The 27,894-nt window shown below is 38.3% G+C and overlaps 1 protein-coding gene across 1 annotated transcript in view; it reads right to left on the bottom strand.

The window, feature by feature from the left end:
* The window catches only part of LOC135196229 (uncharacterized), a 233,984-nt gene that overhangs the window by 119,578 nt on the left and 86,512 nt on the right, over positions 1-27,894 (bottom strand). The window contains exons 2-3 of the mRNA XM_064222877.1: positions 25,073-25,235; positions 13,617-13,879 (exon numbers count right to left, since the gene is read on the bottom strand). Coding sequence (XP_064078947.1) covers positions 13,617-13,879; positions 25,073-25,235 — 426 coding nt within the window. The remainder of the gene's footprint in view (positions 1-13,616; positions 13,880-25,072; positions 25,236-27,894) is intronic.

Below are 27,894 nucleotides of genomic sequence, written 5' to 3'. Positions count from 1 at the left end.
TGTTAGTACATTTACCCTAGAAATAATAGATTAAAGGATATTTCGCGCAAGCGACACGAGCTGAGCCCAGAAATATGTGTTGCCATATTTTTATTCTTTCTGTGATTTACGAAACTGTGCTTCAATACAACTTTTATAGTTGACTCAGTGATTATCACATATTATAACAGTATACAAGAGAATATCTTATCACTATCCATGTTTCATTTCTTATCATCATAAAATATTTAAAATACAAATTTCATTATTCTCGAGCTAAGATAGTCAACAGTACTCGTCCCAAGCTGCTCTCTCAAGCTATTCTCGTCCTAAGCTGCTATCTCAAGCTATTCAAGTTACTCTCGTCACAAGATGCTCTCTCTCTCTCTCTCTCTCTCTCTCTCTCTCTCTCTCTCTCTCTCTCTCTCTCTCTCTCTCTCTCTCAATGAAGTATGAATTACTGTATCATAATATCATAAACTATTATGTACAAAGTTAATAATAATAATAATAATTCCATTAATAAATTCGTTTCTTTTAGCAACTTAAATTGTTTTCCTAAATAATTCTTTCGGTAATAAACGTCCATCAGCTGATTCTAAACATATACAAAAGACAAAACTAGATTTTTATTGCTGTATTTTGCTGTTTATACATTAATATTATAGTTGGGTGCTGTAATCATTACAGTAAATCATGTTTTTTTTTATCATAAATTTGTTCATTCACAAAATAGATATACTATGTACTTTTAGTTTGGTGCAGCAGCCAAATCGTGAAAATAGAAGGAATTGTTAGGTAATTATAATTTTGTTTGCTGATCTGATGCAGGGGAAATTGAAGATAGGCAAGAATAACTTTGAAACTGTCTTGAATTTAGTTTAAGGTGATAGTTGAAGAAATATTTGGTGCTTGAACTAAAGTAGGCAGTTATAAACATTGAAATAGTGGTCTTGGGTGGGTTAATTATTAAAGTAGGCAGTTTAAAGCAATTTTCAGGGGTGGGTACCAAGATAACACGGGTATTTACTTATCACGGGGGGTTCTGGGCCCTATCCCCGTGATTAACAAGGCCCTACTGTAGTGGTATGTTATGTATATGTATATGTATATTGTATATGTATATGTATATGTATATACTATATATTTATATATATATATATATATATATATATATATATATATAGTAGGCCCCCCTATTCGCGTTCTCCGGATTCGCGACTCACTGATTCGTGGATTTTTCTCTGGACCATATCTACCCATTATTTGCTGTGAATTCGCCTATTTGCGGGATTTTCCGACGATAAATAATCACTAATTAGTGTATTTTGATGTTATTTTCATGCCTAAATACATTTTTATGATACAAAAATGATTTTCTAATTATAAAATACAGTGGACCCCCGTATTCGCGTTCTCCAGATTCGCTGATTTCTCTCGGGAACGTTTCCTGCATTATTCGTGGAAAATTTGCGCATTCGCGGTATTTTTCTATGGTAAATTATCCACAAATTCCTGGTTTTTTTATGAATTTCATCATAAAATACCACTTTTTGTGGGATAAAACTATTAAAAAAAACCATGTATGAAAATTTTTAGTGGGTTTTTCTGAGTTTTAACTAACGAAATAGGTTGTTTTTAGCATTTTTATAGGGGTTCCAAACATTTCGCGGGTTCTAACTATTCACGGGGGGGGTCTGGTACGCATCCCCCGCGAATACAGGGGGACCACTGTATTAATATTGATCAAAACTGTACCAGTAAGTTTAATAAGATTAAATGATAATCACACAACTAATAATTCTCTCTCTCTCTCTTACAGAGATGTATGCTTTTTGTATGATAAATGATTTACTAATTTTCAAATATTAATATTAATGTAAAGAGCAATCACTTCAATAAAGAAAATACTACAGTGAATTAATAAGATTTTAGTTCTTTCGAACTCCAGGTCTCTCTCTCTCTCTCTTTTACTGAGATGAGAGATTTTTATGGTACATGTATGTATAATGTTTATTAATATTTTCAAATAATAATAATAATAATAATAATATAATAATAATAATAATAATAATAATAATAATAATAACTGTAATTACAAAAATCATATGTGAAAGTATTTTACAAATATTACGATAATATCTCTCTCTCTCTCTCTCTCTCTCTCTCTCTCTCTCTCTCTCTCTCTCTCTCTCTCTCTTACAGAGATGTATTTTTTTGGATGATGATTTACTAATTTTCAAATATCAATATTAATGTAAACAGCAATAATAAATTCATTAAAGAAAATACTAAAGTGATGAATTAGCAAGATTTTAGTTTGTAAATAAAAAAACTATGTAAGAGTAAAAGAAAATGCATTTTTACCCCGCGTCTTGTTTTTGAACACGTAGCCAGCTTGGTTGGCTGGTTCCAACAACTGTCATATCCAGTAGGGAGCGAGTATTGCCATCTGTGTGTTGCCACTATTGAGATGAGATAATTTCTATGGTACATGTGCATGTTTATTAATATTTTTGCATAATAATAATATAACTAATTTCAAAATTCATATGTGAAAGTATTTTAAAGAAGTACAATAATCTATCCATTTCACTCTTTTAAATATGTAAGGATAACCCTCTCTCTCTCTCTCTTTTGCCACACGAGATACTAGTATGCGCTAGTGGTAACTCTCGCCCTCTGTTTGGGCTGGAAGTGTATGTATAAGAATATCTTTAAGGACATTACTACATTTTATGGTAAAATAATAATATACAGTAATAGTTTACAAATAATATTGAGTTTAATGAGATTAAACAGTAACAATAACATCTCCTTCTCTCTCTCTCATCTCTCGTCTCTCTGTCTCTCTCTCTCTCTCTCGTCTCTCTCTCTCTCTCTCTCTCACATATGTTTAGTTGTTTTGTAGTGTAAATAAATGATTTACCTTATAACTAATTTTCAAACTATTAATAAGATTAATTAAAAATAGCGATTCCCAGTTTTTATCCACTTGGAGGAACATGGGCGGAGGAGTAAATGACAGTTTGATATATGAATTGGCGGTGGGCTCTCTCTCTCTCTCTCTCTCAATTATTATTCTCTGTGTCTCAGAAATGATTCATATTTTAACTCTTGATGGTCAGATATATGATGTTGCCATTCATTGGGTCTCTCTCTCTCTCTCTCTCTCTCTCTCTCTCTCTCTCTCTCTCTCTCTCTCTCTCTCTCTCTCTCTCTCTCTCTGTTATTTGCTGTAGGTATATATTTTTAATGGTAAAATGTTTAAGATGACTTTGAAATTATATTAATAATATAACCTCAAAGATTAATGCAGTAATAGGTTAGTAATTTTAGGTATATTTGAAATAGGATGTTATTAAAGGTATACATTTGGTATCTGAACTTTCAAGATAGGCAGTTATAAGCAGTTTTTTAGTGGTGGTTTTAACTATTCCTGGGTTTTAACTATTCACGGGGGTGTCTGGTACACATCCCCCGCGAATACAGGGGGAACTGTATATATATATAGTATATATAATATATATATAATATATATATATATATATATATATATATTATATATATATATATATATATATATATATATATAATATATATATACAGTGGTACCTCGAGATACGAAATTAATCCGTTCCGAGACGGCCTTCGTATTATGAGTTTTTCGTAACTTGGAACACATTTTACATGTAAAATGGCTAATCCGTTCCAAGCCCTCCAAAACACCCAGTAAATTATTTATTTCCAGGCCTAAAACACATGTTTTAGGGTTACAACGGAAAGAAATCGACTCCAAAAAGGCAAAATACTGTACATACTTTGAGTAATATTCAACTGCATGTAATGTTCTTCAACCCCATTTTTACTGCATATATTAGGACTTTAGCATATGTCCCTTAGCAATAAGCCTAGCCTATGTTAGCGGTTGCTACTGTAGCCTAGTCTATGATTCTGACATCTAAACCTAAGAGCTAAAAGCTTAGAATATGCCAATAAAATGTATAAATAACAGTATGTACTCATTTAAAATAATTATTAATTAATCATTAACTATAATACACAAACAAACAAAAAACAAACCTTCCGATCGATTGTTTACATCCAGCTCTTACCCGTCTTAGAGTATCGAACGAGCGCCAAGCAATCATTTTTCCTAGCACACAGTAAGCCATAAATTGTCATTAGTATCTTTCTTCAACTAATGAAACCACCAAACAGTATAATAACCATTCATTTCTATTCTTTATTCTATCTTTACCTAATGAAGATACCGAGTTACCGACAGCTATAATGAAACATGCGTATACGTAACGTAATAATAAAACAGAAGAAGAATTCTAAAAAATACGTATTTGTTGGCAGTCTGATTTATTTTATATTTTATGAAATCTAATTCACAATTTTTTTATTAAATGTATTGCATGTAGTCATTTCAAATAATTATTAAGTAACCATTAACTATAATAAACAAACAAAAAAAAAAAAAAAAGCTTCCAAACGTCTGTTTACATCCAGCACTTACGAGTATCGAACGATCGCCAAGCAATCACTTTTACACAGTAAGCCATAAATTTTCATTATCTCTCTTCAACTACTGAAACTACCAAACAGTATAATAACCATTCATTTCTATTCTTTATTCTATCTTTACCTAATGTTTTCTTATTAAAGGTATTGCATGAATAAGTTTTTCAATTTACAGCAACCTTTTACCAATAGAATACTTAAAGCACAAGGGGTAGATGCTGACCAATAGGAGAGCAGGACCTTATGGGGTGACTAGCATCAGGAACCAGTGGGAGAGCGGGAGGAAGGTGGCGAGTTTACTCAGTTGGCGGCGCGAGAGTTTTAAAATTGTTCTCGGTGGTCCAGGCGAATCTCGGGACTTTACAGCAACAACCTTTCGTATCTTGAAAACTTTTCGTATGTAGAGCAGTAAAATTTTTCGCATTGGCTTTCGTAACTTGAGCCTTTCGTATCTCGAGGTACTACTGTATATATATATATATATATATATATATATATTATATATCTATATATATTATTATATATATATATATATATATATATATTCATTTTTTTTATTATTACATTTTTTTTATTCTGGTAACGTAATACATAACTAAAAGGAATGCAGGTGAAACTTTTCTTTTTGCATAAAATGGAATAACATATAAAATACATCAATAAATATAGATAGTACATATAAAAATTGTAATAAATATAAAACAATATATAAAATAAATGCAGAATACTCACTCGTAATCCTGACTCTCCGTTCTTTTCTTGTTTTCTCCCTCCTCCATTGAAGAGTCTTGTATTTTTTCCTCTCGACATGACGAGGTACAGGTGGAGGAGGGAGACGCGCCCTTACTGCTAATGGGCGGCCCTCTGCGCCCTCCGTCGTCCCTAGGGTAGGCACACTCCAATATATGCCCGCAGTGTGGTACTTGCGGTCACACTCCCCGAACCTGCAAAGAGCTATATTGCAGGTGCGACAGAAGAACCGGGTGCCTCTCCTTCTGCCATTCATATGGCATACCCGGCACCGTTTCTGCCTGCGTCCTTGTAGGAGCTCCAGTGTGTGTGATCCCCTGGCTGCAGCCGACACACAGGGTCCACTATCCGACGAGAAGTCGTAATCTGAGCGGGGGGGCGGCAGCAGGGACGGCGGCAGCAGGGGCGGCGGCAGCAGGGGCACTGGCAGCAAGTGGCAGGAGCAGGATGACCGAAGTTGGCCCTCCCAACATCTGCCCTTTCCTCTAGGGGCAGATCTGCAGCTTGGGGCAGGGAGGCAGTGATGGAAGGCCACTCATCGGGATTAAAGTTGATGAGGGCATTCCCAGCTACCTCGAGAAACTAGATGTGGGACAACCTCCGGAGGTCTGGATTAGAGTACCTACAGTAGAGGATGTAGGCATTCTGGAGGGCCAACTGAAGAATGTATTTGAGGAGATTCTGTGTCCACCTCCTGGTTCTTCTGGCAAAGGGATAATACTGGATGAGTTGATCAAAGAGATCAACTCCTCCCATGTGCCTATTGTAGTGCCCAATGACGGTGGGTTGCTTGACACAAAACTCCTCATACATAACTCGGCCCGGCCGACGTGTCTTCTTCCGCCGGACGATCTCTTCTTGGATGGGTTCATGACTTGTCGTAATCATGGGGACTAGTCGGACCCCCTTCCAACAGATGGCGAAGACAACTCCCTTCCGCTGCCACTCTGTCTCTCCTCTTGCCAGATGTTGCGGATGGCTAGCAAACCTCTTGAGGACATTCGGGGCCCCATGCACACCTGCTTCATACAGTTCCTGGGCCAGGGATACAGAGTTATAATAATTATCCATAAACAGGCGGTATCCCTGGTTACGGAAACGATCCACAAGACTGAACACAGTGTCACGCAGCGTGGAGAAGACCCCGGAACACACCGGGAAGTCCACGACGTATCCAATATTGGACTCTGTAATAAAAAACAGTTTCACTCCATATTTCTTTGGCTTCTTGGGGTTATACACTTTAATGCTCAGATGTCCTTTGTAAGGCATCATCCCCTCATCCAAAGAAAGTTCTTGCTAGGAACCACGAGAAACTTGGCACCGTTCACGAATGTACTCCAACACTGGGCGAACTAAGATGAGGCAATCGGGGGTTATTCCAGGGTATGGCCCTTCGGTTGAAGGTGTTGAAATACCTGTCCAACACCAGGAAACTATCACGGGGCATAATGCCGGGCACATTGGGCGTACTTAAAAAAATTTTGCCTCAAATATTGCCTGATGTCGGCAGCAGGCATCATTCAAAAAAAAATGTGGGGCCCGAAAAAATGCGCCATGTCGGTGAGGTTGCAGCCCCGCCAGTGATATGACAATGTCGTCCATAGTTCGTCACGGCAGTACCGAGCGTAGTCCGCCGTCTCTGCTACCAGGTATTCCAGCAATTCCCACGTAAGGAACAGCTGAATGAACCCCAGAGCAGTGAGAGGAACAGGTACGTTGAGCCCAGGTACTGCCGTGTATGGGTGCAAGTTAGGTGGGGCGGGGTCCTCCGACCACCCCTCGTCACTTTCGGACGACCTGCCTTCACCTTGGCTGGCGTGATGCTCCGACCTTCTAAGTGCTGCCCGCGCATGTGCTCGGGCACGGTTTCGCACTCGAAACCCCCCCACTGGCCCATCTCCCTCACTTAGGCCCTTGCTTTCTGTGTCGTCATCAGCGACTAAACTAGACGACAACAACTCCTCCTCCTCCTCCTCAGATTCCCCCTCATAAGCACTAAAACCACTAAATTCGAACTCACTTTCGGCATGTGACCCTTGTACAGACATTGGGGGGCAAATATTCATCATCACTAACATCGGGAGTGATGTCCTCGTCACTAGATGACCAACCACCATCAAAACGAGGACTTGCGACATGCTCCAGATCAAGCTCTAATAAGTAGTCGTCTATGTCCTTTGGTTCGAGGCCTCCCAAATGCCTACGAATGCCCCTCAGGACACCCCGATGCTTCCTATGGGTTATAAAAGGCACACGAGACACACGTTGTGGTGCTTGAACACTTTCGGCCACACGAGGCCACACAGAACGGAGTTGAGGAGCGAGGTCATCTTGGGTGCTTGGTCCCTTGCCAGCATCCAAGTCCAAAATACGTCTCATACGATCCCTCAAGAGAGGTAAAACGCGCCTTTCGCGCTCCATTCGACGTTCAGACATCTCTACGTACGTCTTGTACCACTACAAATACTCACTATCTCGCAAAAGCTTGGCAAAACACGATTGCAGTAAAAGATCGCTCTCGGACAACCTGTCGCTGATGCTGGCTGGTGCAAGAAGAAGGCATTTCGCGCATGCGCACCTGAGTAACGCTTGTAAACAAAACAACAGCTTGATCCGTGAGCTCCCAGCATCCCCCAAGGCACGTGATTCAAAAGTTTTCGCCTAGTAGGCCTATAACTATTTTTTCGTGAATTTTTTTAAAAACTATTTTGCGTCGACGTACCATACGTCGGTTTGGCCCCCGACAGACAATTTTCGTTGAGGTTTAATACATCCAATTGGCGTTAAAGGGTTAATATTACCATTATTATGAATACTATCTTTTATACTTTTCAGCAACTGTGTGGATATTGCCGATTTATCACTTTATTATATCTTATGTATCTAGATTGTATGTTATTGTCTATACTTTATACATTCCATTTATAAGGCCTTGAGCTAAAATAAAATTTATTATTATTATTATTGTTAGGAAGTAGACCTTTTTCAAACAACTTCTGTTGAAAATTATGGCCGATTCAGCTGTGTTAATCTTATACAGGGCTTTCTCAAGTCTCCATATTGTTGACTTTTCAGTATTGCTTACACTGGTAAGTAGTGTGCAAAAGAGGACATGTCAAAAATGGTGGATTCAAGGGGTAATTATTATTCTGCATGAGTAATACATAGGTATCTCTCTCCCTCTCTCTCTTTCTTGCTATTTCTTCTTATTTGCTTGCTACTTTTTGACTCAGCTCTGCTGGTCATCTTCCGTTGGACAAATGCTGTTGGGAGTCCTAGGGTGTTATATACCAGTGCAACTGGACGCTGATTTTTGGTTGGCTTCGCACTCGAGGACTGTCTGCTATTAGCTGCTTACTTGGTGCCTCAAGACAGTTGCTGGAGTTAACAGTTTCTCTGGCATAGCCTCGATGATCTTCTCAAGTTTTGGTTGACGTCATGGGGAGCTGGATTTTCATTGGCTCTTTGCTCTATGACATCATTCCTGATGTTGCTGCTGGTGTTTCCTTCATCGGGGTGTAATCTTCGGGAATATCGGCAATATTGTTGCTGGTATTATTCGGTATTAACACTGGTACTTGGGTCAGGTTCCGCATTAAGTTCGTGGGATGGAGGAAGGCTTCTTGCATCGTGTTTAGGAGGGCATTTTTCAAAAAATGGATAATACATATTGCTGACAATATGTATTATCCCAGGAAGGAGTCTGGTTATGGCTGGTTTGCCACACCCTTTCCTACTGCTCCACCTGGAAGGACACTCATAAAGAATTGGATAGAGCCTCTCAGTTACTTGTCAACAACGGGTATCCCAATAGGCTCATTAATAATGTAATCAAGACGGAACTTGACAAATGGTACTCTGACGGTGCTGCACCACCACCACTGCAAGAAACCATCAAGCTCTATTACAAGGCCTTCATGCATTCTAACTATCACGAGGAGGAAGAAGCTATGAAGAAAATAATTTTGGAGCACGTCACCCCAACAGAGGAGGGTTAGTCTACTACTTCATAGCATATATGGTTTACTGTTTTTGGTCTACATATAAAAAAAAACAGTGACTAACTAATACCAAACTTTATAGTTAGGCTATCACCTAGCCTAGGTTATTGAATTGAGTTAAATATAGAATTTGGGCCAAAGGGCAAGCACTGGGTCCTAAAAGGTCATTCAGTGCTGAAACAGAAATGGACAGTAAAAGGTTTGAAAGGTGTAACAGGTGGAAAACCTTGCAGTTGCACTATGAATCAAGTGTTAGAAGAGTGGAAAGTAAGATGAAGAGAGTATGAAAGGAGGCAGAGTAAAAGGAAAAATGTGGTTGCAGCTAGGGGCTGAAGGCACGCTGCAAAGAACCTTAAGTAATGCCTACAGTGCACTGCATGAGGTCCACTGATGGCACTATCCCCCTATGGGATAGCCTAGGTTATTGTCTAATCAACCCAGATTATTTAATTCCCTTTTGAGGGTATGAACATGATATCCTATAGAGTACTAAGACTATGGTTAAGTATACAGGCTATATAAAAAGAAAAATCTGTAGCCTTTTATCCAACCCGGTCTTTGGTGTAAAGTTATGCTACTACCCTAGTGTCCCATAACCTAACAGGATATGTCTTTAAATCATAACTTAATTCAGGTTACTACGTAATCCAGGTTACTCTAGTTCACCCTTAAGGATATATAATCCTAGGTTATAAGCTACAGACAATATCTACTACAGCCTAGCTAACTTATTCTCACTGAATCAATGTTGATTGTAGGCTACTGCCTTGTAGCCTATTGCCAACATCGTTATTTAACCCTCTTACGCCGAAGCGGTAAAAAAAAAATTGTCTCCCGTGTGCCGGAGGTGTTTCAGAGTGAGTGCGGAAGCAGAAAAAATATTTTTTTCAAAAAATCACAGCACGCTTAGTTTTCGAGATTAAGAGTTAATTTTTGGCTCCTTTTTTTGTCATTGGCTGAAGTTTAGTATGCAACCATCAGAAATGAAAAAAATTATCATTATCATATATAAATAATGCGATATATGATAGCGCAAAAACAAAATTTCATATATAATTGTATTCAAATCGCACTGTGCGCAAAACGGTTAAAGGTAACAAGTTACTTTTTTTTCGTTGTAATGTACACTAAATTGCGATAATTTTGGTATATAACACATTGTAAAATGATAAAAGCAACACAGAGAAAATATTATCACAAAATAATGCATGAATTCGTAACGCGCGGACGTAAACAAATATTTTTTTCAAAAATTCACCATAAATCTAAATATTGTCCTAGAGACTTCCAATTTCTTTCAAAATGAAGACAAATGATTGAATATTACTATACTGTAAGAGTATTAGCTTACAATTGCAGTTTTTGACCATATCTGACGAGTTAAAGTTGACCGCATGTCAAATTTTTTTTAGTATATATATATTTTTTATATGCAATTATTTCGGAAATAAGAAAAGCTACAACCTTCAAATATTTTTCGTTTTATTCTACATGAAATTGCGCACATTTTCATACATAAAACTCTATGAAATGCCTAATATGAAATGGAGCAAATTTTCCGAGAATGGGACGTACGCATTTCGGCGATTTGTGGCGGAGAATCCGTGCGTGGAGGGGAAGGAAAGATTTTTTTTTTAAATTCACCGTAAATCTAAATATTTTGCTAGAGACTTCGAATTTGTTTCAAGATGAAGATAAATGACTGAATATTACTAGACTGTAAGAGTTTTAGCTTACAATTGCGTTTTTGACCATTTTGGTAGAGTCAAATTTGACCGAACGTGGTTTTTTTACTATTTAACGTGATTTATATGCAAATATTTCAAAAATGAGAAAAGCTACAACCTTCAATTATTTTTTGTTGTATTCTACATGAAATTGCGCACATTTTCATATGTAAAACTTTATGTAACGGCTAATTTAAAATGGTGCAAATATTACCACAATCCCACGTATGATTTTTTCGGAAGATTTACCACGCGGACGTAAAGAAAATGTTATTTTTTACTTAAATTCACCATAAATCGAAATATTGTGCTAGAGACTTCTAATTTGTTGCAAAATGAAGGTAAATGCTTGAATATTACTAGAATATAAGCGTTTTAGCTTACAATTGCGTTTTTTGACCATTTCGGTAGAGTCAAAGTTGACCAAAGGTTGAAATTTTGGCAATTATCATTATTTATATAAAAATATCTCAAAACTGATAAATGCTACAACCATGGGTTGTTTTTAGTTGTATTGTGCATAAAATTGCGCACATTTCCATATATAAAACTTTATATAACGGCTAATTTTAAAATGGTGCAAACATTACCACAATCGCATGTATGATTTTTTTCGGAAGAGTTACCGCGCGGACGTAAGGAAAAAGTTTTTTCATAAATTCACCATAAATCGAAATATTGTGCTAGAGACTTCCAATTAGTTGCAAAATTAAGGTAAATGATTGAATATTACTAAAATATAAGAGTTTTAGCTTACAAATGCGTTTTTCGACCATTTCGGTAGAGTCAAAGTTGACCCGAAGGTTGAAATTTTGGCATTTATCGTATTTATATGAAAATATCTCAAAACTGATAAAAGCTACAATCATGAGTATTTTATTGTTGTATTCTACATAAAAATGCGCACATTTTCATATATAATACTTCATGTAACGGCTAATTTACAATGGTACAAAAATTATGTCAAAGTGACGAACTAATTTCCGAGATGTGTCACAGATACTTTTTAGTGCGGCAAGAAAGAAATTCGCGCTTGCACGCCTGCATAACGATTGTAAATAAAACAACACCTTGATCCGTGAACTCCCAGCATCCCCCAAGGCGCGTGATTCAAAAGTTTTAGGCTGGTAGGCCTTTAAGTATTTTTCCGCGAATTTTAAAAAAAACTTTTGTAAGTCGACGTAAAATACGTCCAGTCGGCACATGGGAGACAAAAAATGTCGCCGTAAAATACGTCCAGTTGGCGTAAGAGGGTTAAAAGGATTATCTATAATATAATTATATATTATAATAACAATAATTGTGGAACATTTCTTTAGATAAAGTTCTAAATAGAATGATAACTTCAAAACAATTTGGGCTTCTACAAATGACAATCATATAAATCGTGAGAAGCACCGATGTGTGCTGGCGAAAACACTGGTCTAAGGCTTTTCACACAATAAAATCATTGTTCCACAGTCTAAACTACAAATTTTTAACTGGAACTTAAAATTATGCACCTAGCTTTCAACTTAGATGTTTCCACGATCCTCAGTAATGAAAGCAATAAGCAAAAAACAAAATTCTTGGAGCTCTGGTTTGTTTACCGACCAGAAAAGGAATGGTTTCTTGGTCAGTTTTTGGTTGTATGTAAATAATAAGATGGTGTATATGCACATAACCACCACTTCTTGCGGGTTTTGACATAGGTAAACGGGGTTCAGCATTCACTGAGGATAAGAGAAAAGTGCCCTCTTATCCTGAGTCCATTTATACTCTATCATGTGTTATAATGTTTACTGTTACAAAACAATAACCCAGCCACAAGACCAGCTAAAAGAGAATTCTTTGACATTAGTCTGGTCACCATGGAGCTCTGGAGAGGTCATGGAAGGGTAATCCTTGAGGACGAGACAGCGACTACACTATAAAAAAAAGCAGCTTTAATCCAGAACTTGTTTTACTTAACTGCCATACTAGTGGGTTTGTTGAACTATTATTAAAAAAAAAGTATAATGACTCTTCTATACGTAATTAAATAAAAAATGTCAATAAGGCATTTATCTTCCTAATGTAGCTAGCAACAAAAAATGAATCTGCTGCCTTTTATAAGACAGCAAAAAGTTAGTGCTAGTGAGCGGAAGAGAATGGTGTCTAAATTTTGGAAGTCACACAAACTAAATCTTCTTATTTGTTAGACCTGTTGACTTTGAAAGCTATGCATTTGCAAAGAAAACATTTATACTTCATATTTAAGCACCTAAAACTTGCTAAGTAAAATCAGTTTAAAATGGGCTTTATGTATACTCCAGGTTCTAACAAAAACTTTACTCTTCACAAAAGAACCATGAAAAAACATTTTTCCTTGTTCTGCATTGACTTGAAATACTACAGTTACCAAGCAATGAATATGGACTAACATGATACTATAGAGTAACTTGAAATACTACAGCTACCAAGCAATGAATATGGACTAACATGATACTATAGAGTAACTTGAAATACTACAGCTACCAAGCAATGAATATGGACTAACATGATACTATAGAGTAAAACTTAAATTTTTTAAAGGAAAAGAATACATAGTAAAATAATGTAGAGTTAATTGCTATAAATATGAATCAAGTAACCCACATGAACCTACCTTTAAAGCCTCTTCCCTGGCATCAGAGGCAAAAATCATAATTATTCTTGCCCCAAATTTCTTCTTTGCTTTAGACTTCAAAGGTTCATGGCAGACAGAGTTTATTTCACTAGCAGAAACATTCTCTGAAGTTACCAAAATTTCCGGCAATTGGAGTATGTTTAAAGTGAATGAGTCTGGACCATGTGACCATGCAATTCCATTTGACATACTGTTGTGCCCACTAGACTGACTGCCTTTTGAAGCTGAAGCCCTGTACTGACCTAAAATGAATGGCATCAGAAAGTAAAATCAAAACTATAGTAGGCAGTAATTTTAAAAGTCGTTAGTTTTTAATGTGTACGTATAAAACTTTCCCTACAATTCAATGAGCAGAATCTTCCCTCTAACAAGAGCTTAAAAATATGCTTGAGAAGCTCCTCAAATCATAAAGTTAATAATGTATCTAATTAAAAATATGCTATTCAATCATTTCAAAAACAAATCTCACAAGGGTACTTATAACCTACAGGGGGCCTTATGTAGTAAATTGTAGGTGATAATAAAGATTCTTTGAACCTTTAACTTTTACTGTAATTCTCTTATTCCTTTTAGTTTGTTTTTCTCAAACTTTAATTCTTAATTTTTTTATTTCATTCCCCTGGAAATAAGGAATCCTTAAGCCCAACAATATGAGTACGTACTGTGTCAATTTCATTCAACAATCTTATTTATAATTTCAATCAATATTCTCAACAATTTCAGACAATGCTTAACAACAAGTTCAGCAGTACACCATTAAAGTTTCAATGAATCAGCAAAATGTGGCCTAACAGGACAGTTCCTGTTTCTCACCATGTTGAAAAACAATTTTATTGCAATACAACTGGTTTTTATACACATCCATTAACCCCTTCTTTACCGGGTGGGTGAGCAGAATGTAAACATTGCGTTGCTGCCGAACTGAATCTCTCGTAGTGACTCAAGTTTGGAGGGGTGCCGATCGTAAAAATATTTGCCAAAAATACACTAATCAAGACAGGCTAATGAAATTATCAGGTATTATTAGCACTATAATAATGCATATTCTTTGTTAGTTTTATCATCCTACAGGGAAAATAAATGATTTTATGAAAAAAAATGTGAAACTCGGTGTCCCTTTGTACAAGGGACACTGGTGGTCGGTGAGAAAACTACGGTCTTGAATAGAAATTCGGTCTTACAGAATGTTGGTATATCGCACCTGGAACATGCACATAAAGTATTATCAAAATAGAACCGTAAATAAGCACGTAATAACAAAAAAAAGAGCAAAAACTAAAGCGAAAGCCCCGCCAATAAATATTGAAATCGCAAATTTTATAGTATATCTTTCAAAAAATTGGTCAATGTCATTTTCTACGTTTTCTAAGATTAGTTTCATCACAGAAAACAACTTTAGGGGCATCAGGGGTATCTAAACTAATTTTTCAAGTTTCTTGTCCTCAGAAAAAATCGCTTTTTCTCTGGTTTGGTTTTTTTATATATATAAAGTTACTATAAGGCTTTATTTCTACCTTCATTTATCTGGTGTTCATATCTTTTATTTTGTAAAAATGTAATGTGATAAATAAATAAATACAGTAAATGATGATACAAAACTGGTTTTTTACTTGGGTAAAAGTTATTACATGTTTACGCTTGTCTGGTTTTGTGATTTTTTGTTGAGACGCAGTTCATCTGTCACCTACACACTACTATAAGCAATAATAATATTTTTTTGGGTTCATCATACTTGTCTAGGCATCGTGTCATACTGTTTATTTTGCTCCAAACTCTTCAAACCGAAATTACAGAATGATTGGAAGTCCCTATCTGAAAAGAGGAGTTTTGGTGGTACTACGCATACCACCTTTATGCACCCGGTGCGGTGTAGTAGACTTGAATGGTGGTACCCACCTAACTCCAAACAAACTTTCGGTAATGAAGAGGTTAATACACATTTCACCAATTAATCCTATCTGGCTTGCCTACCTTATGGTCCACTTTCCGCCAATTAATGTCTCATTTTTCTTTCAGTTCCTAACCAATAAAATCCTGATGGGAGGGGGTTAAAACTCCTACCAGCCAAGATATTTCTGAGGTAGAAGGATATGTGCCCCATAATTAGAGGACGCTGGAGAGGGGTGCTGACCATAGAGTGACCCGGTCCACAACAGCAATCTCATAAGATGGTCCACTTTCCTTGGTCAAATTCACTGATGAGGGGTGGAGGAAGCTAAACATTTCATTCACTCTTCAAGAAAACCCTTTCTTTTACAGGATATGCTGGATAACCTCCACCCATGAAACTGAAGGGACTGCATTGCTTGATGGTGCCAGCTAATGTGGGGGTACGAGAACAGTGGGCCATGGGGAAGGAGGTGCTCTTCAAGTGTCTACGAGGAGAAACAACAGATCAGCATACCACTTGCCAGGTTCATTCAGACTGGGGGCTGTCTAAACATCGTGATTAAAATTTTCCGGTGGAGACTGAACAGTGGGAACACAAATACAATACATCCATGTTGTCCTACAGAAGTTCAAAAGTGTTTTGCATCACAGCCTGTGGATCAGGGACTGGGGAGCAGAAGATAGGAAGTCTGTTTTTCAACCTAGGTGGATCATTGGATATCTCCACATCCTGAACAGACTGTCTGCTACTGCCTGATGTAGAGACCACTCTGTCCCTAGAACTTGGCCTCATCAGCTCAATTGGCTGGCAGCAAATTTTTTTCTGGATATGTATCAGGGTTTCAGTTCTATTAGGAGTAATGATGCCTACTCATGTATCTGCGTGGCAAGATGGCACAGACTGAGGGAGACTACAATGGTGGTGTCACTCTTGATCATCATCAAGTGCTCCTGTAAACAATTTTCCTGGTTCACAGAGTGGTTAGTTAAGAATGCACTTCATTAGCAATCGAGTGATAATGAAACAAATGAAATAATGTTTGTCTTTTACACATCATGCGAGTCATTTTTGCTAATCATGTTACACTTATGAAGGAGCTAATGTTGTCTTTAGTGAATTGATGAATCTTTCTCCCAAACCCCTCAACTTCTATTGAAAACTTCTCCAGATGTACAGCTGGTCATACAGATGAAAAATTACAAATTTTAAATTAATATGTATTTTTCATAGCTAATAACCCTGCGCTCTTAACATTACGATAAATCTTCTGGCGCTGGTTGGAAACTGGTAAAAAACAATAAGAATTGTTTATGCAAAGAATTGGAGGTATCTGGCATCCATCAAGGGGATGAGGGAGGAAGTGGCCAGCATCTAAATCTCAACCCCATGACATTGGTTTTCTTCCAATCCAGGGTTAACTGAAAGAGGGGTGGGTAGAGTGGGAAGTAAATGTTAAGACCACAGGTAACCATACATCTGTGTTGCTGCTCTGCTCTGCAAGAAAAGCTTCTTGCTTGCAGGAGATACTGGATACAGTGATTTTAATAGAGTTTTATCACAAAAAGTACATTTTATTATGAAATTTATATGAAAAAAAAATTTCCAGCGAATAATGGGGGGATATGTTTCAGAGAGAAATCTGCGAATGAGTGAGTCTGCGAATCTGGAGAACATGAATACAGGGACCCACTGTAGTCCCCAGCCATGAGGAGACAGGGATCCTACCAATTAATGGTATCTCTCTACATGAAGTTGACAGAGGAGATTATGACAAGGGGATATTTCTCTTGCGACTGCTGAGAGCAGAGAAAGCAGATCCAGAAACCATTCTGCTTGAAGCCACAAAGGAGTTAATAGGGTCATCCTGAGATTCTGAAAAATCATCATACTCTGTTCAGGACATGACAGATCAGGAAAAAGGGGGGAAAGGCATAGTAGTCCAGGTTGTCCCAAGGATGTTGAAGGGCATCCTCTACTATGGCGAAGAGATCTGGAACTATCGAACAATAGACCTCTAGCTTCCTGTTCAACCTCGTTGCAAAGAGGTCTGTCACTGGTCTCCCCTACCAGATAAAAAAGCCTGACACTAACTCCTGATGCAGAGACCACTCTGTCCCTAGAACCTGTCCCTGATGACTTAGCTTGTCAGCCACTACACTCCTCTTTCCTGGAATGTACTTGGCCATGAGGTCCACTAAGTTATCAATGACCCACTGATGTTTGTATTTTATGCAAGAAACATTAACTTTATTAATTAGAGCTATGGCTGGAGCTAAAAGTAAGCAGGCTACAATAAATAAAAAACTTAAGTAGGAATTGTTTACATCTATTTAGAATGATGCTAAAAATGTTTATGAAACAATCCAACGTGTTTAAGCAGCATATAGTGTCACCAAGCAATGGCAACAGGTTGATGTGACAACCTAAGAAATCTGCAAACAATACAATAGCCAAAATTGGTACTGAATTAGTGATTAACAACTTAAAACAAAAATTTCCCAGCCATGAAAACCAAAACCGGACATTCCAGCAAGAAAATAATAATATGGGTGGCCCTCGGTTAGCGGCAGGTGTTCCTTTCTTGGCCACCGACCCTAAGCGATTTTCAAATCTAAGCGATTTCAAAGTCTACGGCCACCACACACCTTCTTTCGGAATACTAGACCAGTTAACAGTGCCCTAGACCAGTCAAACAGCGCCGTAACCCCGCAATGGCACAATAAGAAAAATTATATTTACAGTAGGGCCTCCATAATCGCGGGGGATAGGGCCCAGAACCCCCCGTGATAACTAAATACCCGTGTTATCCTGGTAGCCCCCGCTAAAAAAGGGATTTTGACGAAGGAAAAATCTATTTCTGGGCAAGGGTCCGTGTCGCCCAGTGAAATAATCCCTTAAGTTCATTATTTCTAGGTAAATGATACTAACTTTACCACAGAAAAATTAAAAGAGGGGGATGTCAGAGTATCTGACTTGCTCACCCTAAATAAAAAGAGGGTGTCGGTATGGTACTAGGGCGAGTGAGACCACTACCACGGACCTCTTGTCATTTAGAATTCTCCTTCACCAAAATCCTCCTCCCGAGACAGCTGGTACACAGCCGGCGTCAGCAACTACTACTACACACCCTCCCACGCCGACAGCAGCGCCTCTCGTGGCCATCCTTGAAGTTAGAGACCAATCTTGGGCGCAAGGGTGGGAGATAAACAGGGGGGGATTTCATTGGGCGACACGGAACCTTGCCCAGAAATAGATTTTTCCTTCGTCAAAATCCCTTTTCTGGGCTCAGTCCGTGTTGCTTCGTGAAATAGTACCAGAGAATTAGCACAAGATTGGGAAAGAAACAAAATAAGGTCTCAAGAAAACGAAGAGAAAATAAAATAATTATAATCTAGTTTTTGAAATATTTACAAAGTTATCATACTTAAACTAATACAAATTGATATGTGTTAGCCTTAAAATATAGTAGGACTTAAATTACTCTTAGGCTAACTTATGATAACTTAAAACTAGAATTATTGAACATTACAGACTAGTCCTCAAGACTGTAATTATTAAACATTCATAATGTAAGTGAGTCTCCCTAGCATAAAAATAAGCGAGAACATCACCAAATAGTCACAATTGGCAATATTATTTACAAGTGTGAGTGTCCCTAGCAAAAAAATAAGGGACACACCACAATATATATAGCCTTATTAGGCAGCTAAGGCTCAAAACAGGGTTGAGCTTGACGGTAGGGTTAGAGGAAAATATTAGTTGAGGCAGGTAGAAAGATCTGGATCTTCGACTACGACTACTAAACAGTGTCAGGAGAAACTATGTTTCCTGCTGCCACTGCCGGAAATTTAAGAGATTCCAAGGATTTCAAGTAGTGACGTTTGAAAACTGTCGGCGATTTCCAGCCAGTGTACTTTTTTAAATCATCAAAATTCATATGCTGGAAATAATTGATAGAGGTAGCTACTGCCCTGATGTCATGGGCTCTAGGGAATGAATCAGGATTAGCTTGTTTAATAAAATACAAGATTTGTTGTCTGATCCCTTTTATGGAATTAGTGCCACCTTTTTCCCTTATAAAGAGGGGGCCTGAGGATCTAGATGATGTCCTGGACAGATAGGCTCGTAAGGTCGTCACCGGACATAGAGAAGGGTCTTGAGGAAGAGGGAGGACCTTCCAAGGGGCCCACCTCATTAAGGGATCCTCATTTTTAGCCAAAAAACTATGATTTGGAGATAATAGGGCTTCTCCTGAAGGGAGAAATTCTACATGTCCAGAGTCTCTGGAAAGGGCCGACAGTTTGGATATTCTGGCTCCTGAGGCCAGACTTAGTAAGAATAATGTTTTCCTTAATATCATCATATAATTGCATGAATCGTTGTCAGTATCTGAAGCCAGTTTGAGAACGTCATTCAAGAACCATGAAATTGAACTAGGCCTTTCTGAAGGTCTGAGCCTAGCACAAGCTTTAGGGATAGACGAAAAGTAAGTGTCTGTTAAGTCTATCTTAAAGCCAAACTGGAAGATTTTCTTTAAAGCTGACTTATTGGTGGTAATAATACTAGCTGCTAGACCTTTTTCAAACAGGGATCTGAAAAAGGATATGGCTAAATTAACCGTCATGGTTCGAGCATCTGTTTCCTTCAGGAAATTTGCCAGTTTTTTAACTGCTGCATCATATTGGCGCAAAGTTGATTCCCTTTTATCCGATTCTAAGAAAAGGATATTTTGGGGATCAATATTTGCATCTCTCTTAGCCGCGAACTTCATGAAGTCCATAAAGTTAGGGTTTTGAGTTCCGAAGGAGCTGAATAAGAATTACACGAGGCAAGCCGGTTGGGGCGAGCCCGTAGCCATAACGCAGAAGGCACCGTCATATAGCCTAAATAAAGGCGGTAAAACGGGCCCTATCTGGCTAAAATTACGTGAAACACTTAGGCAGTACTTAACTTAGCTGCGGCAATAGCTTGAAGCTCTATCTCGAAAGATAATCCAAAAATCATAAGTGAAAAGGCACAGCAAGAAAAAACACGGATGACCGCTAGAGGCGCTCGTGTTGGCGTGGGAGCGCTAGTAGTAATAGTTGCTGACGCGGGCTGTGTATCAGCTCTCTCTAGCAGGAGGATTTTGTGAAGGAGGGATCTAAATGACAAGAGGCCCGTGGTAGTGGTTTCACTCGCCCCAGAAACCATACCGACACCCTCTTTTTATAGGGTGAGCGAGTCAGAATACTCAGACATCCCATTTTGGTTTTTTCTCTGGTAATGTTAGCAATATTTACCTTAGAAATATGAACTAAAAGGATATTTCACGAAGCGACACGGGCTGAGCCCAGAAACGTTAATGTAGATTAGGACTGAGATATCTTAATGTAATAACTTCGTCAGGAGGGCCCTCTCGCACTGTTCGACGTGGCAGGAAACACACCTCGAACTCGACCGAGCATCCCAGATGCTAATTAACCCTTAAACGCCGAAGCGGTAAAAATAAAAACTCCCCCGAATGCCGGAGCCGGTTTTGAGTGAGCGCGGAAGCGGAAAAAATAATTTTTTAAAAAAATCACAGCGTGCTTAGTTTTGAAGATTAAGAGTTCATTTTTGGCTCCTTTTTTTGTCATTGCCTGAAGTTTATTATGCAATCATCGGAAATGAAAAATAATATCATTATCATATGTAAATAATGCAATATATGGTAGCAAAAAAAAAAAAAAATCATGCATAATTGTATTAAAATCACGGTGCAAAAAACGGTAAAAGCTAAAGAGTTTCTTTTTTTTTTCGTTGTATTGTACACTAAATTGCGATCATTTTGATATATAATACATTGTAAAACAATAAAAGCAACACCGGAAAAATCTTATCACAAAATGATGTACGAATTCATAACGCGCGGACGTAAAATTTTTTTTTTTTTTTCAAAAATTCACCGTAAATCTAAATATTGTTCTAGAGACTTCCAATTTGTTTCAAAATGAATACAAATGATTGAATATTACGATACTGTAAGAGTTTTAGCTTACAGTTGCAGTTTTCGACCATTCCCGAAGAGTTAAAAATTACCAAATGTTGAAATTTTTTTATAAATTTTTTTTTATATGCAATTATTTCGGAAATTAGAAAAGCTACAACCTTCAAATGTTTTTCCTTTTATTCTACATGAAATTGCACACATTTTTATATATAAAACTCTATGAAATGCCTAATATGAAATGGAGCAAATTTTCCGAGAATGCGATGTACGCAATTCGGAGATTTATGGCGGAGAATCCGCACACGGAGGGAAGGAAAGTTTTTTTCATAAATTCACCATAAATCGAAATATTGTGCTAGAGACTTCCAATTTGTTGCAAAATGAAGGTAAATGATTGAATATTACTAAAGAATTATAAAAGAGTTTTTAGCTTACAATTGCGTTTTTTTACCATTCGGTAAGTCAAAGTTGACCAAATGTGGTTTTTTTTTTTTTTCTATTTATCGGATTTATATGCAAATATTTCGAAAATGAGAAAAGCTACAACCTTCAATTATTTTTCATTGTATTCTACATGAAATTGCGCACATTTTCATATATAAAACTTATGTAACGGCTAATTTAAAATGGTGCAAACATTACCACAATCCCACGTATGATTTTTTCGGAAGAGTTACCGCGCGGACAAAAGGAAAATTTTATTTTATTCATAAATTCACCATAAATCAAAATATTGTGCTAGAGACTTCCAATTTGTTACAAAATGAAGGTAAATGATTGAATATTACTAAAATATAAGAGTTTTAGCTTACAATTGCGTTTTTCGACCATTTCGGTAGAGTCAAAATTGACCGAAGGTTTAAAATTTGTCACTTATCATTTTTTATATGAAAATATTTCAAAACTGATAAAAGCTACAACCATGGGTTGTTTTTAGTTGTATTGTGCATGAAATTGCGCACATTTCCATATATAAAACTTTATGTAACGGCTAATTTTAAAATGGTGCAAACATTACCACAATCGCATGTATGATTTTTTTCAGAAGAGTTACCACGCGGACGTAAGGAAAAAGTTTTTTCATAAATTCACCATAATTCGAAATATTGTGCTAGAGACTTCCAATTTGTTGCAAAATTAAGGTAAATAGTTGAATATCACTACAATATAAGCGTTTTAGCTTACAATTGCGTTTTTCGACCATTTCGGTAGAGTCAAAGTTGACCGAAGGTTGAAATTTTGGCACTTATTGTTATTTATATGGAAATATCTCAAAACTGATAAAAGCTACAATCATGAGTATTTTTTTGTTGTATTCTACATAAAATTGCTCACATTTTCATATATAATACTTCATGTAACGGATAATTTAAAATGGTGCAAAAATTATGTCAAAGGGATGAAATAATTTTTGAGATGTGTCACTGATACTTTTTAGTGCGATAAGAAAGAAATTCGCGCTTGCGCGCCTGCGTAACGATTGTAAACAAAACAACGCCTTGATCCGTGAACTCCCAGCATCCCCCATTCAAAAGTTTTCACCTGGTAGGCCTATAAGTATTTTTCCGCGAATTTAAAAAAAAACTTTTTTGAGTCGACGTATGGTACGTCCATTCGGCAATCGGGGGAGATTTTGACTCGACGTTTAATACGTCCATTCGGCGTTTAAGGGTTAACAATGGGTACTCGAATAAACTCGTAAACCGAGAAACTCGAGCCGCCCTTGACAAGTGGTACATGACGGACGAAGAGAGAAGGAACATTCCGCCCCCGGAGGATATCAAACTTTTCTATAAAGCCTTCATGCACCACCAATACAAGGAGGACGAAGCAGCTATGAAGAAAATAATAGAGGAACACGTCCGCCCCATGTAAGAAGGAAAGAGAGTGTCCCTCATTATTTACTACAAGAATAGGCGTACGAAGGACCTCCTGATGAAGAACAACTCCTCCCCGCCGGTAGGAGACCCCCTGAAGCAGTCCAACGTCGTCTACCGATACGTATGCCCCGCCCAAGGATGCCCTGGGATTTACATCGGCATGACGAAGATGTGCCTGTCAAAAAGGATTTCCTGCCACGCACAGGAGGGTGCCATTAGGCAGCACGCCCTTGTAGTACACCACAGCAACATCACGAGAGACGACATCGTCAAGAATATTAAGATCATCGGAAGAGCACCTGACCCACGACGTCTGCGTCTCCTAGAAGCGCTGCTCATCCTCGAGGAAAAGCCTCCCCTTAATACCACCCAAGAAGCGTTCCTGATACCGACGTGTGTGAGGAGGACCACACCCCTCCCCCCAAACGAAAGTACCAGCGCGCATGAAACGAACACCGGACATGAGAATAATGCCAGGGGTGATGTCACTCAGGTAGAAGCCAATCAAGAGGCTCCCGGTGATACCCCCCACCTGAGAAGGTCTGCAAGACTCGTCAACGCCTGCCGTATGAGTCACCTTCCCAGGAACCAATGAAAACCCGACCTGCGGAGAAGATAGGCTCTGACCGTACTCAAGAGCTCGCAATACCACGATAAAAGGAGATGGACTCGCCACTGGAATTCAGTCCCTCAGCAGTTATCGCTTGATAATGTCCTGTCGATCAGGAGGAAACGTCGCGTTAGAGAGAGAGAGAGAGAGAGAGAAGAGATGAGAGAGAGAGAGAGAGAGAGAGAGAGAGAGAGAGAGAGAGAATTACATAAGTAATAAATCAAATGACTCGACCGAATTTTACCATGCCCTTTGGTAGGTTGCTCACCAGTCAAAGCAACAACGAGAAAGCCGTCATCAGAGAGACAGAGAAGACCCTTTACAAGATTAATAGTGCTGAAGAAGCAGTCATTTTTAACAAAACATGCCTATGAGAGGGTCTCCTTCCGAAAGATAATAAATAATAATAATAATAATAATAATAATAATAATAATAATAATAATAATACAGGCAATCCCCGGGTTACGACGGGTTCGGGTTACGACATTCCTAGGTTAAGGCGCTTCTCAATTATATTCATCAGATATTATTTCCAGGGTTACGACGGATGTTCCAGGATTACGACTCCTATAACAATCATCTGGCAGATGAAATATGACACCAAAAATGCAAAATAATCAATATTTGAAGGTTTTTTGATGAAAAATGCAATTAGAATGCAGTTTACATAGTTTTCAATGCACCCAAAGCATTAAAAGTAAGGTTTTTTTTAGGATTTTTTACGATGTTCCGGCTTACGATGATTTTCGGCTTACGACGCGTCTCAAGAATGGAACCCCCGTCGTAACCAAAGGACTGCCTGTAATAATAATAATAATAATACTAATAATTAATAATAATAATAATAATAATAATTAAATGTACTCATGAGTAAAATAAAACCCCTGTTAAATATACAATAAAGTACAAAATCGTTTCTTTTAGTAAGATTAGTATAAGATACTGGGTTTTAACCTTTTAAAAATAACCAAAATGGAAATGAAATGCAAATAATAATAATAAAGAATAGTAATAATAATAATAATAAATAATAATAATAATAATAATAATAATAAAATAATAAATAATAATAATAAGCTTACCAATGCAATCTTGCCACTTGACACGAGTGAGAAGTGATGTTAGTTTAAGTTTTCTCAATAAACTCAAGATATCACCTAGGGTTAACTCCTCCAATTTCCTCTTCTTTGCTAGAAGGTTAAATACTTCTTGAGTAGGACCAGCCTTATGATACTGTCGGCACCACTGTTAATGAAAAAATATAAATTTTTATTATAGAATTTATTGTTTCGTTAATTAATTACTGTTAATAATAGCTTATATCTCCATGCTGATGGGCAAGTTGACATTCAAAGATCATATGGCTGCTAAGATGACTGCCTAGTACACCTGTTCTCTACCAGGTGCGTTTCAAATTTTTAGAACTTATCAGAATTCTCCCTGACAGGCCACTAGGGAAGGCTGGGTGGGTTCTACTTTAACAGAAGGCAAGTAACCAAATAAATTCTATTTTGAAAAGTTATATTTCTGGGCTCAGTTCGTGTCGCTTCACGAAATAATCCCTTAAGTTCATTATTTCTAGGTAAATGATACTAACATTACCAGAGAAAAATAAAAATAGGGGGATGTCAGAGTAACTGACTTGCTCACCCTAAATAAAAAGAGGGTGTCGGTATGGTGCTGGGGCGAGTGAGACCACTACCACGAACCTCTTGTCATTTAGAATTCTCCTTCATCAAAATCCCCCTCCCTGAGAGAGCTGACACACGGCCGGCGCCAGCAACTACTACTACACCTCCTCCCACGCCGACCGCAACGCCTCTCGTGGCCATCCTTTTCGTTAGCGAACTTCCGTACGCACGTGTCTACCTTTGCTCTGTGTTTTTGTGCACTTTTGGATTAACTTTGCTTTCAAGATGGAACTCCAAGCTATCGCCGCAGCTAAGTTAAGTACCCCGAAAGGTTATACGCTAATTTTAGCCAGCCAGGAGCTATTTTAACTGTTTTTTAGGTCCAATAATAGTCATCCTGGTCTGGCGCCTGGCTCGCCTCGTGTTTTGGTTAGCTACTTCGGTCTCCCATACCGTGGTAACTATTCCTTGTGTATATATGCCTTTATCATGAGATATTTTATACGCGGTACGGAAGGTTCTTCTTCCTTTCTATTGCTTTACATCGTACCATTCGGAAATCCTTTGCCAGTGCCTTAGCTTAGTGGTCATGCAAGCATGTTCCTTTGTCTAGGTGTTTAGGCGTGTGGGCTCTTTTATTTGTGATTTATTTTATTGCTATATTGCTCTTTAGTCCAGCCATCCTGGCCGTCGCCCTCCGTTTTACGTATCAGCAGAGGCCAGCTCCCGAGTTGTTAGCACGTCCCCCTTCGGGGAGACTAGCCTTTTTCTCCCACTCGTGATTTCCTTCTTTTCTTTTTATTACGATGTAATTATTGGGTTGCATGTTAGGGGCGATCAGTTCGGCCTAGGCTATGTTTTGTTGCATTTATCGCCTCGTGGTCCACCTGCGCTCGCGTCGGGCCAGCTGGTCGCCCTGGTCCCAGTTCACCCCCCCCCCTCTCCTTCCTCCCACGTGGAGGAAGGGTTAGTCCTTGTTCCCTCACAGTCGCTATGGCAACCATCCGGGGCACCCCTCCCCTCTTCCTCCCTACCAGGGGGGATACGGCAGTCACGGACTTGGGGGGTTCCTGTGTTGGACCGGTCATGTTTTCTATGAGCTTCGGGGAGGTCCCGGTGTGTTCAGGTCGGGTTGGCCACCCCGCCAGCTCGCGTCGGGCCTTCTCCGGCGTTCTATGGTTAGATCTCCTATTCCCTCCCCATCGTTACATGTATAGCTGGCTCCACCAGCTCTTTGGGGGGGATCACGGAGTAGGCCTTACATGTATCCCCTGTACAGGCGGTCCCCGGGTTACGACGGTTCCGGCTTACGACGTTCCGAGGTTACGACGCTTTTTCTTAAATATTCAATGGAAAAATCCGTCCTGGGTTACGACGCTTGTTCCGAGGTTACGACGCTGACGCTTCCGACGCTCCGAGTTAACGACGCTTTTAAAAAACTCATACTATGATAAAAGGGATTTGACGAAGGAAAAATTCTATTTCTGGGTGATTGGCTCGTGTTGCCCTATGAAAGGATCCTTAATATCATTCTTTCTAGGTAAATTAATCTAAAATTACCAGAGAAAAACAAAATTAAGAAAATGTCAGTAAAACTGACTCGCTCACTCTTAAAGAAGTGTCGGTATGGTAAATAGGGGCGAGTGGGAATCACTACCACGATACATTCACCAATTAGAACTTCCAATCAGAATCCCCTTAAGAGAGAGCTGATACCAACGGGCGATGCAGCCGTTACTACTACTACTAGAGGACGCCACGGACAGCAGCGCCCCTAGCGGACATCCTTAATCTAAAAACATCTTGTCCTGCATGGGGGGAAAACAACATAGGTGGGTTTTCATAGGGCGACACGAGCCAATCACCAGAAATAGATTTTTCCTTCGTCAAAATCCCTTTTCTGGGCTCAGCTCGTGTCGGCCTATGAAAGAGTACCAGAGAAACAGACAAGATGGGAAAAAAAGGGACAAATGAAAATCAGTTGTAAAATGATGGATATAAATATAAGTAAATCAATTATAGCATACAAGGCTAAGTACTTAAACTAACTTATCATAAACAGTAATATAACAGAACGTTAGTAATTTAAAGTACTTAAAATACAGTAACCACAGTAAAATACAATGATGCAGTGTAATATAAACAAAAGGGATTTACTTGAAAATAGATCCACTTAGATAACTTATTTACAAAATATACAAAACACATTGTGTCCTACCCTAGCATAAAAATAAGGGTAGGTACACTGAAGTACACCATCAGTACAAGTGTGG

Source organism: Macrobrachium nipponense, chromosome 17 (assembly GCF_015104395.2).
Source record: "Macrobrachium nipponense isolate FS-2020 chromosome 17, ASM1510439v2, whole genome shotgun sequence".
In the NCBI taxonomy this organism is placed as follows: Eukaryota; Metazoa; Arthropoda; class Malacostraca; order Decapoda; family Palaemonidae; genus Macrobrachium; species Macrobrachium nipponense.
Note: the sequence above shows the minus strand (reverse complement) of the source record. Positions and strands in the feature narration are given on the sequence as shown.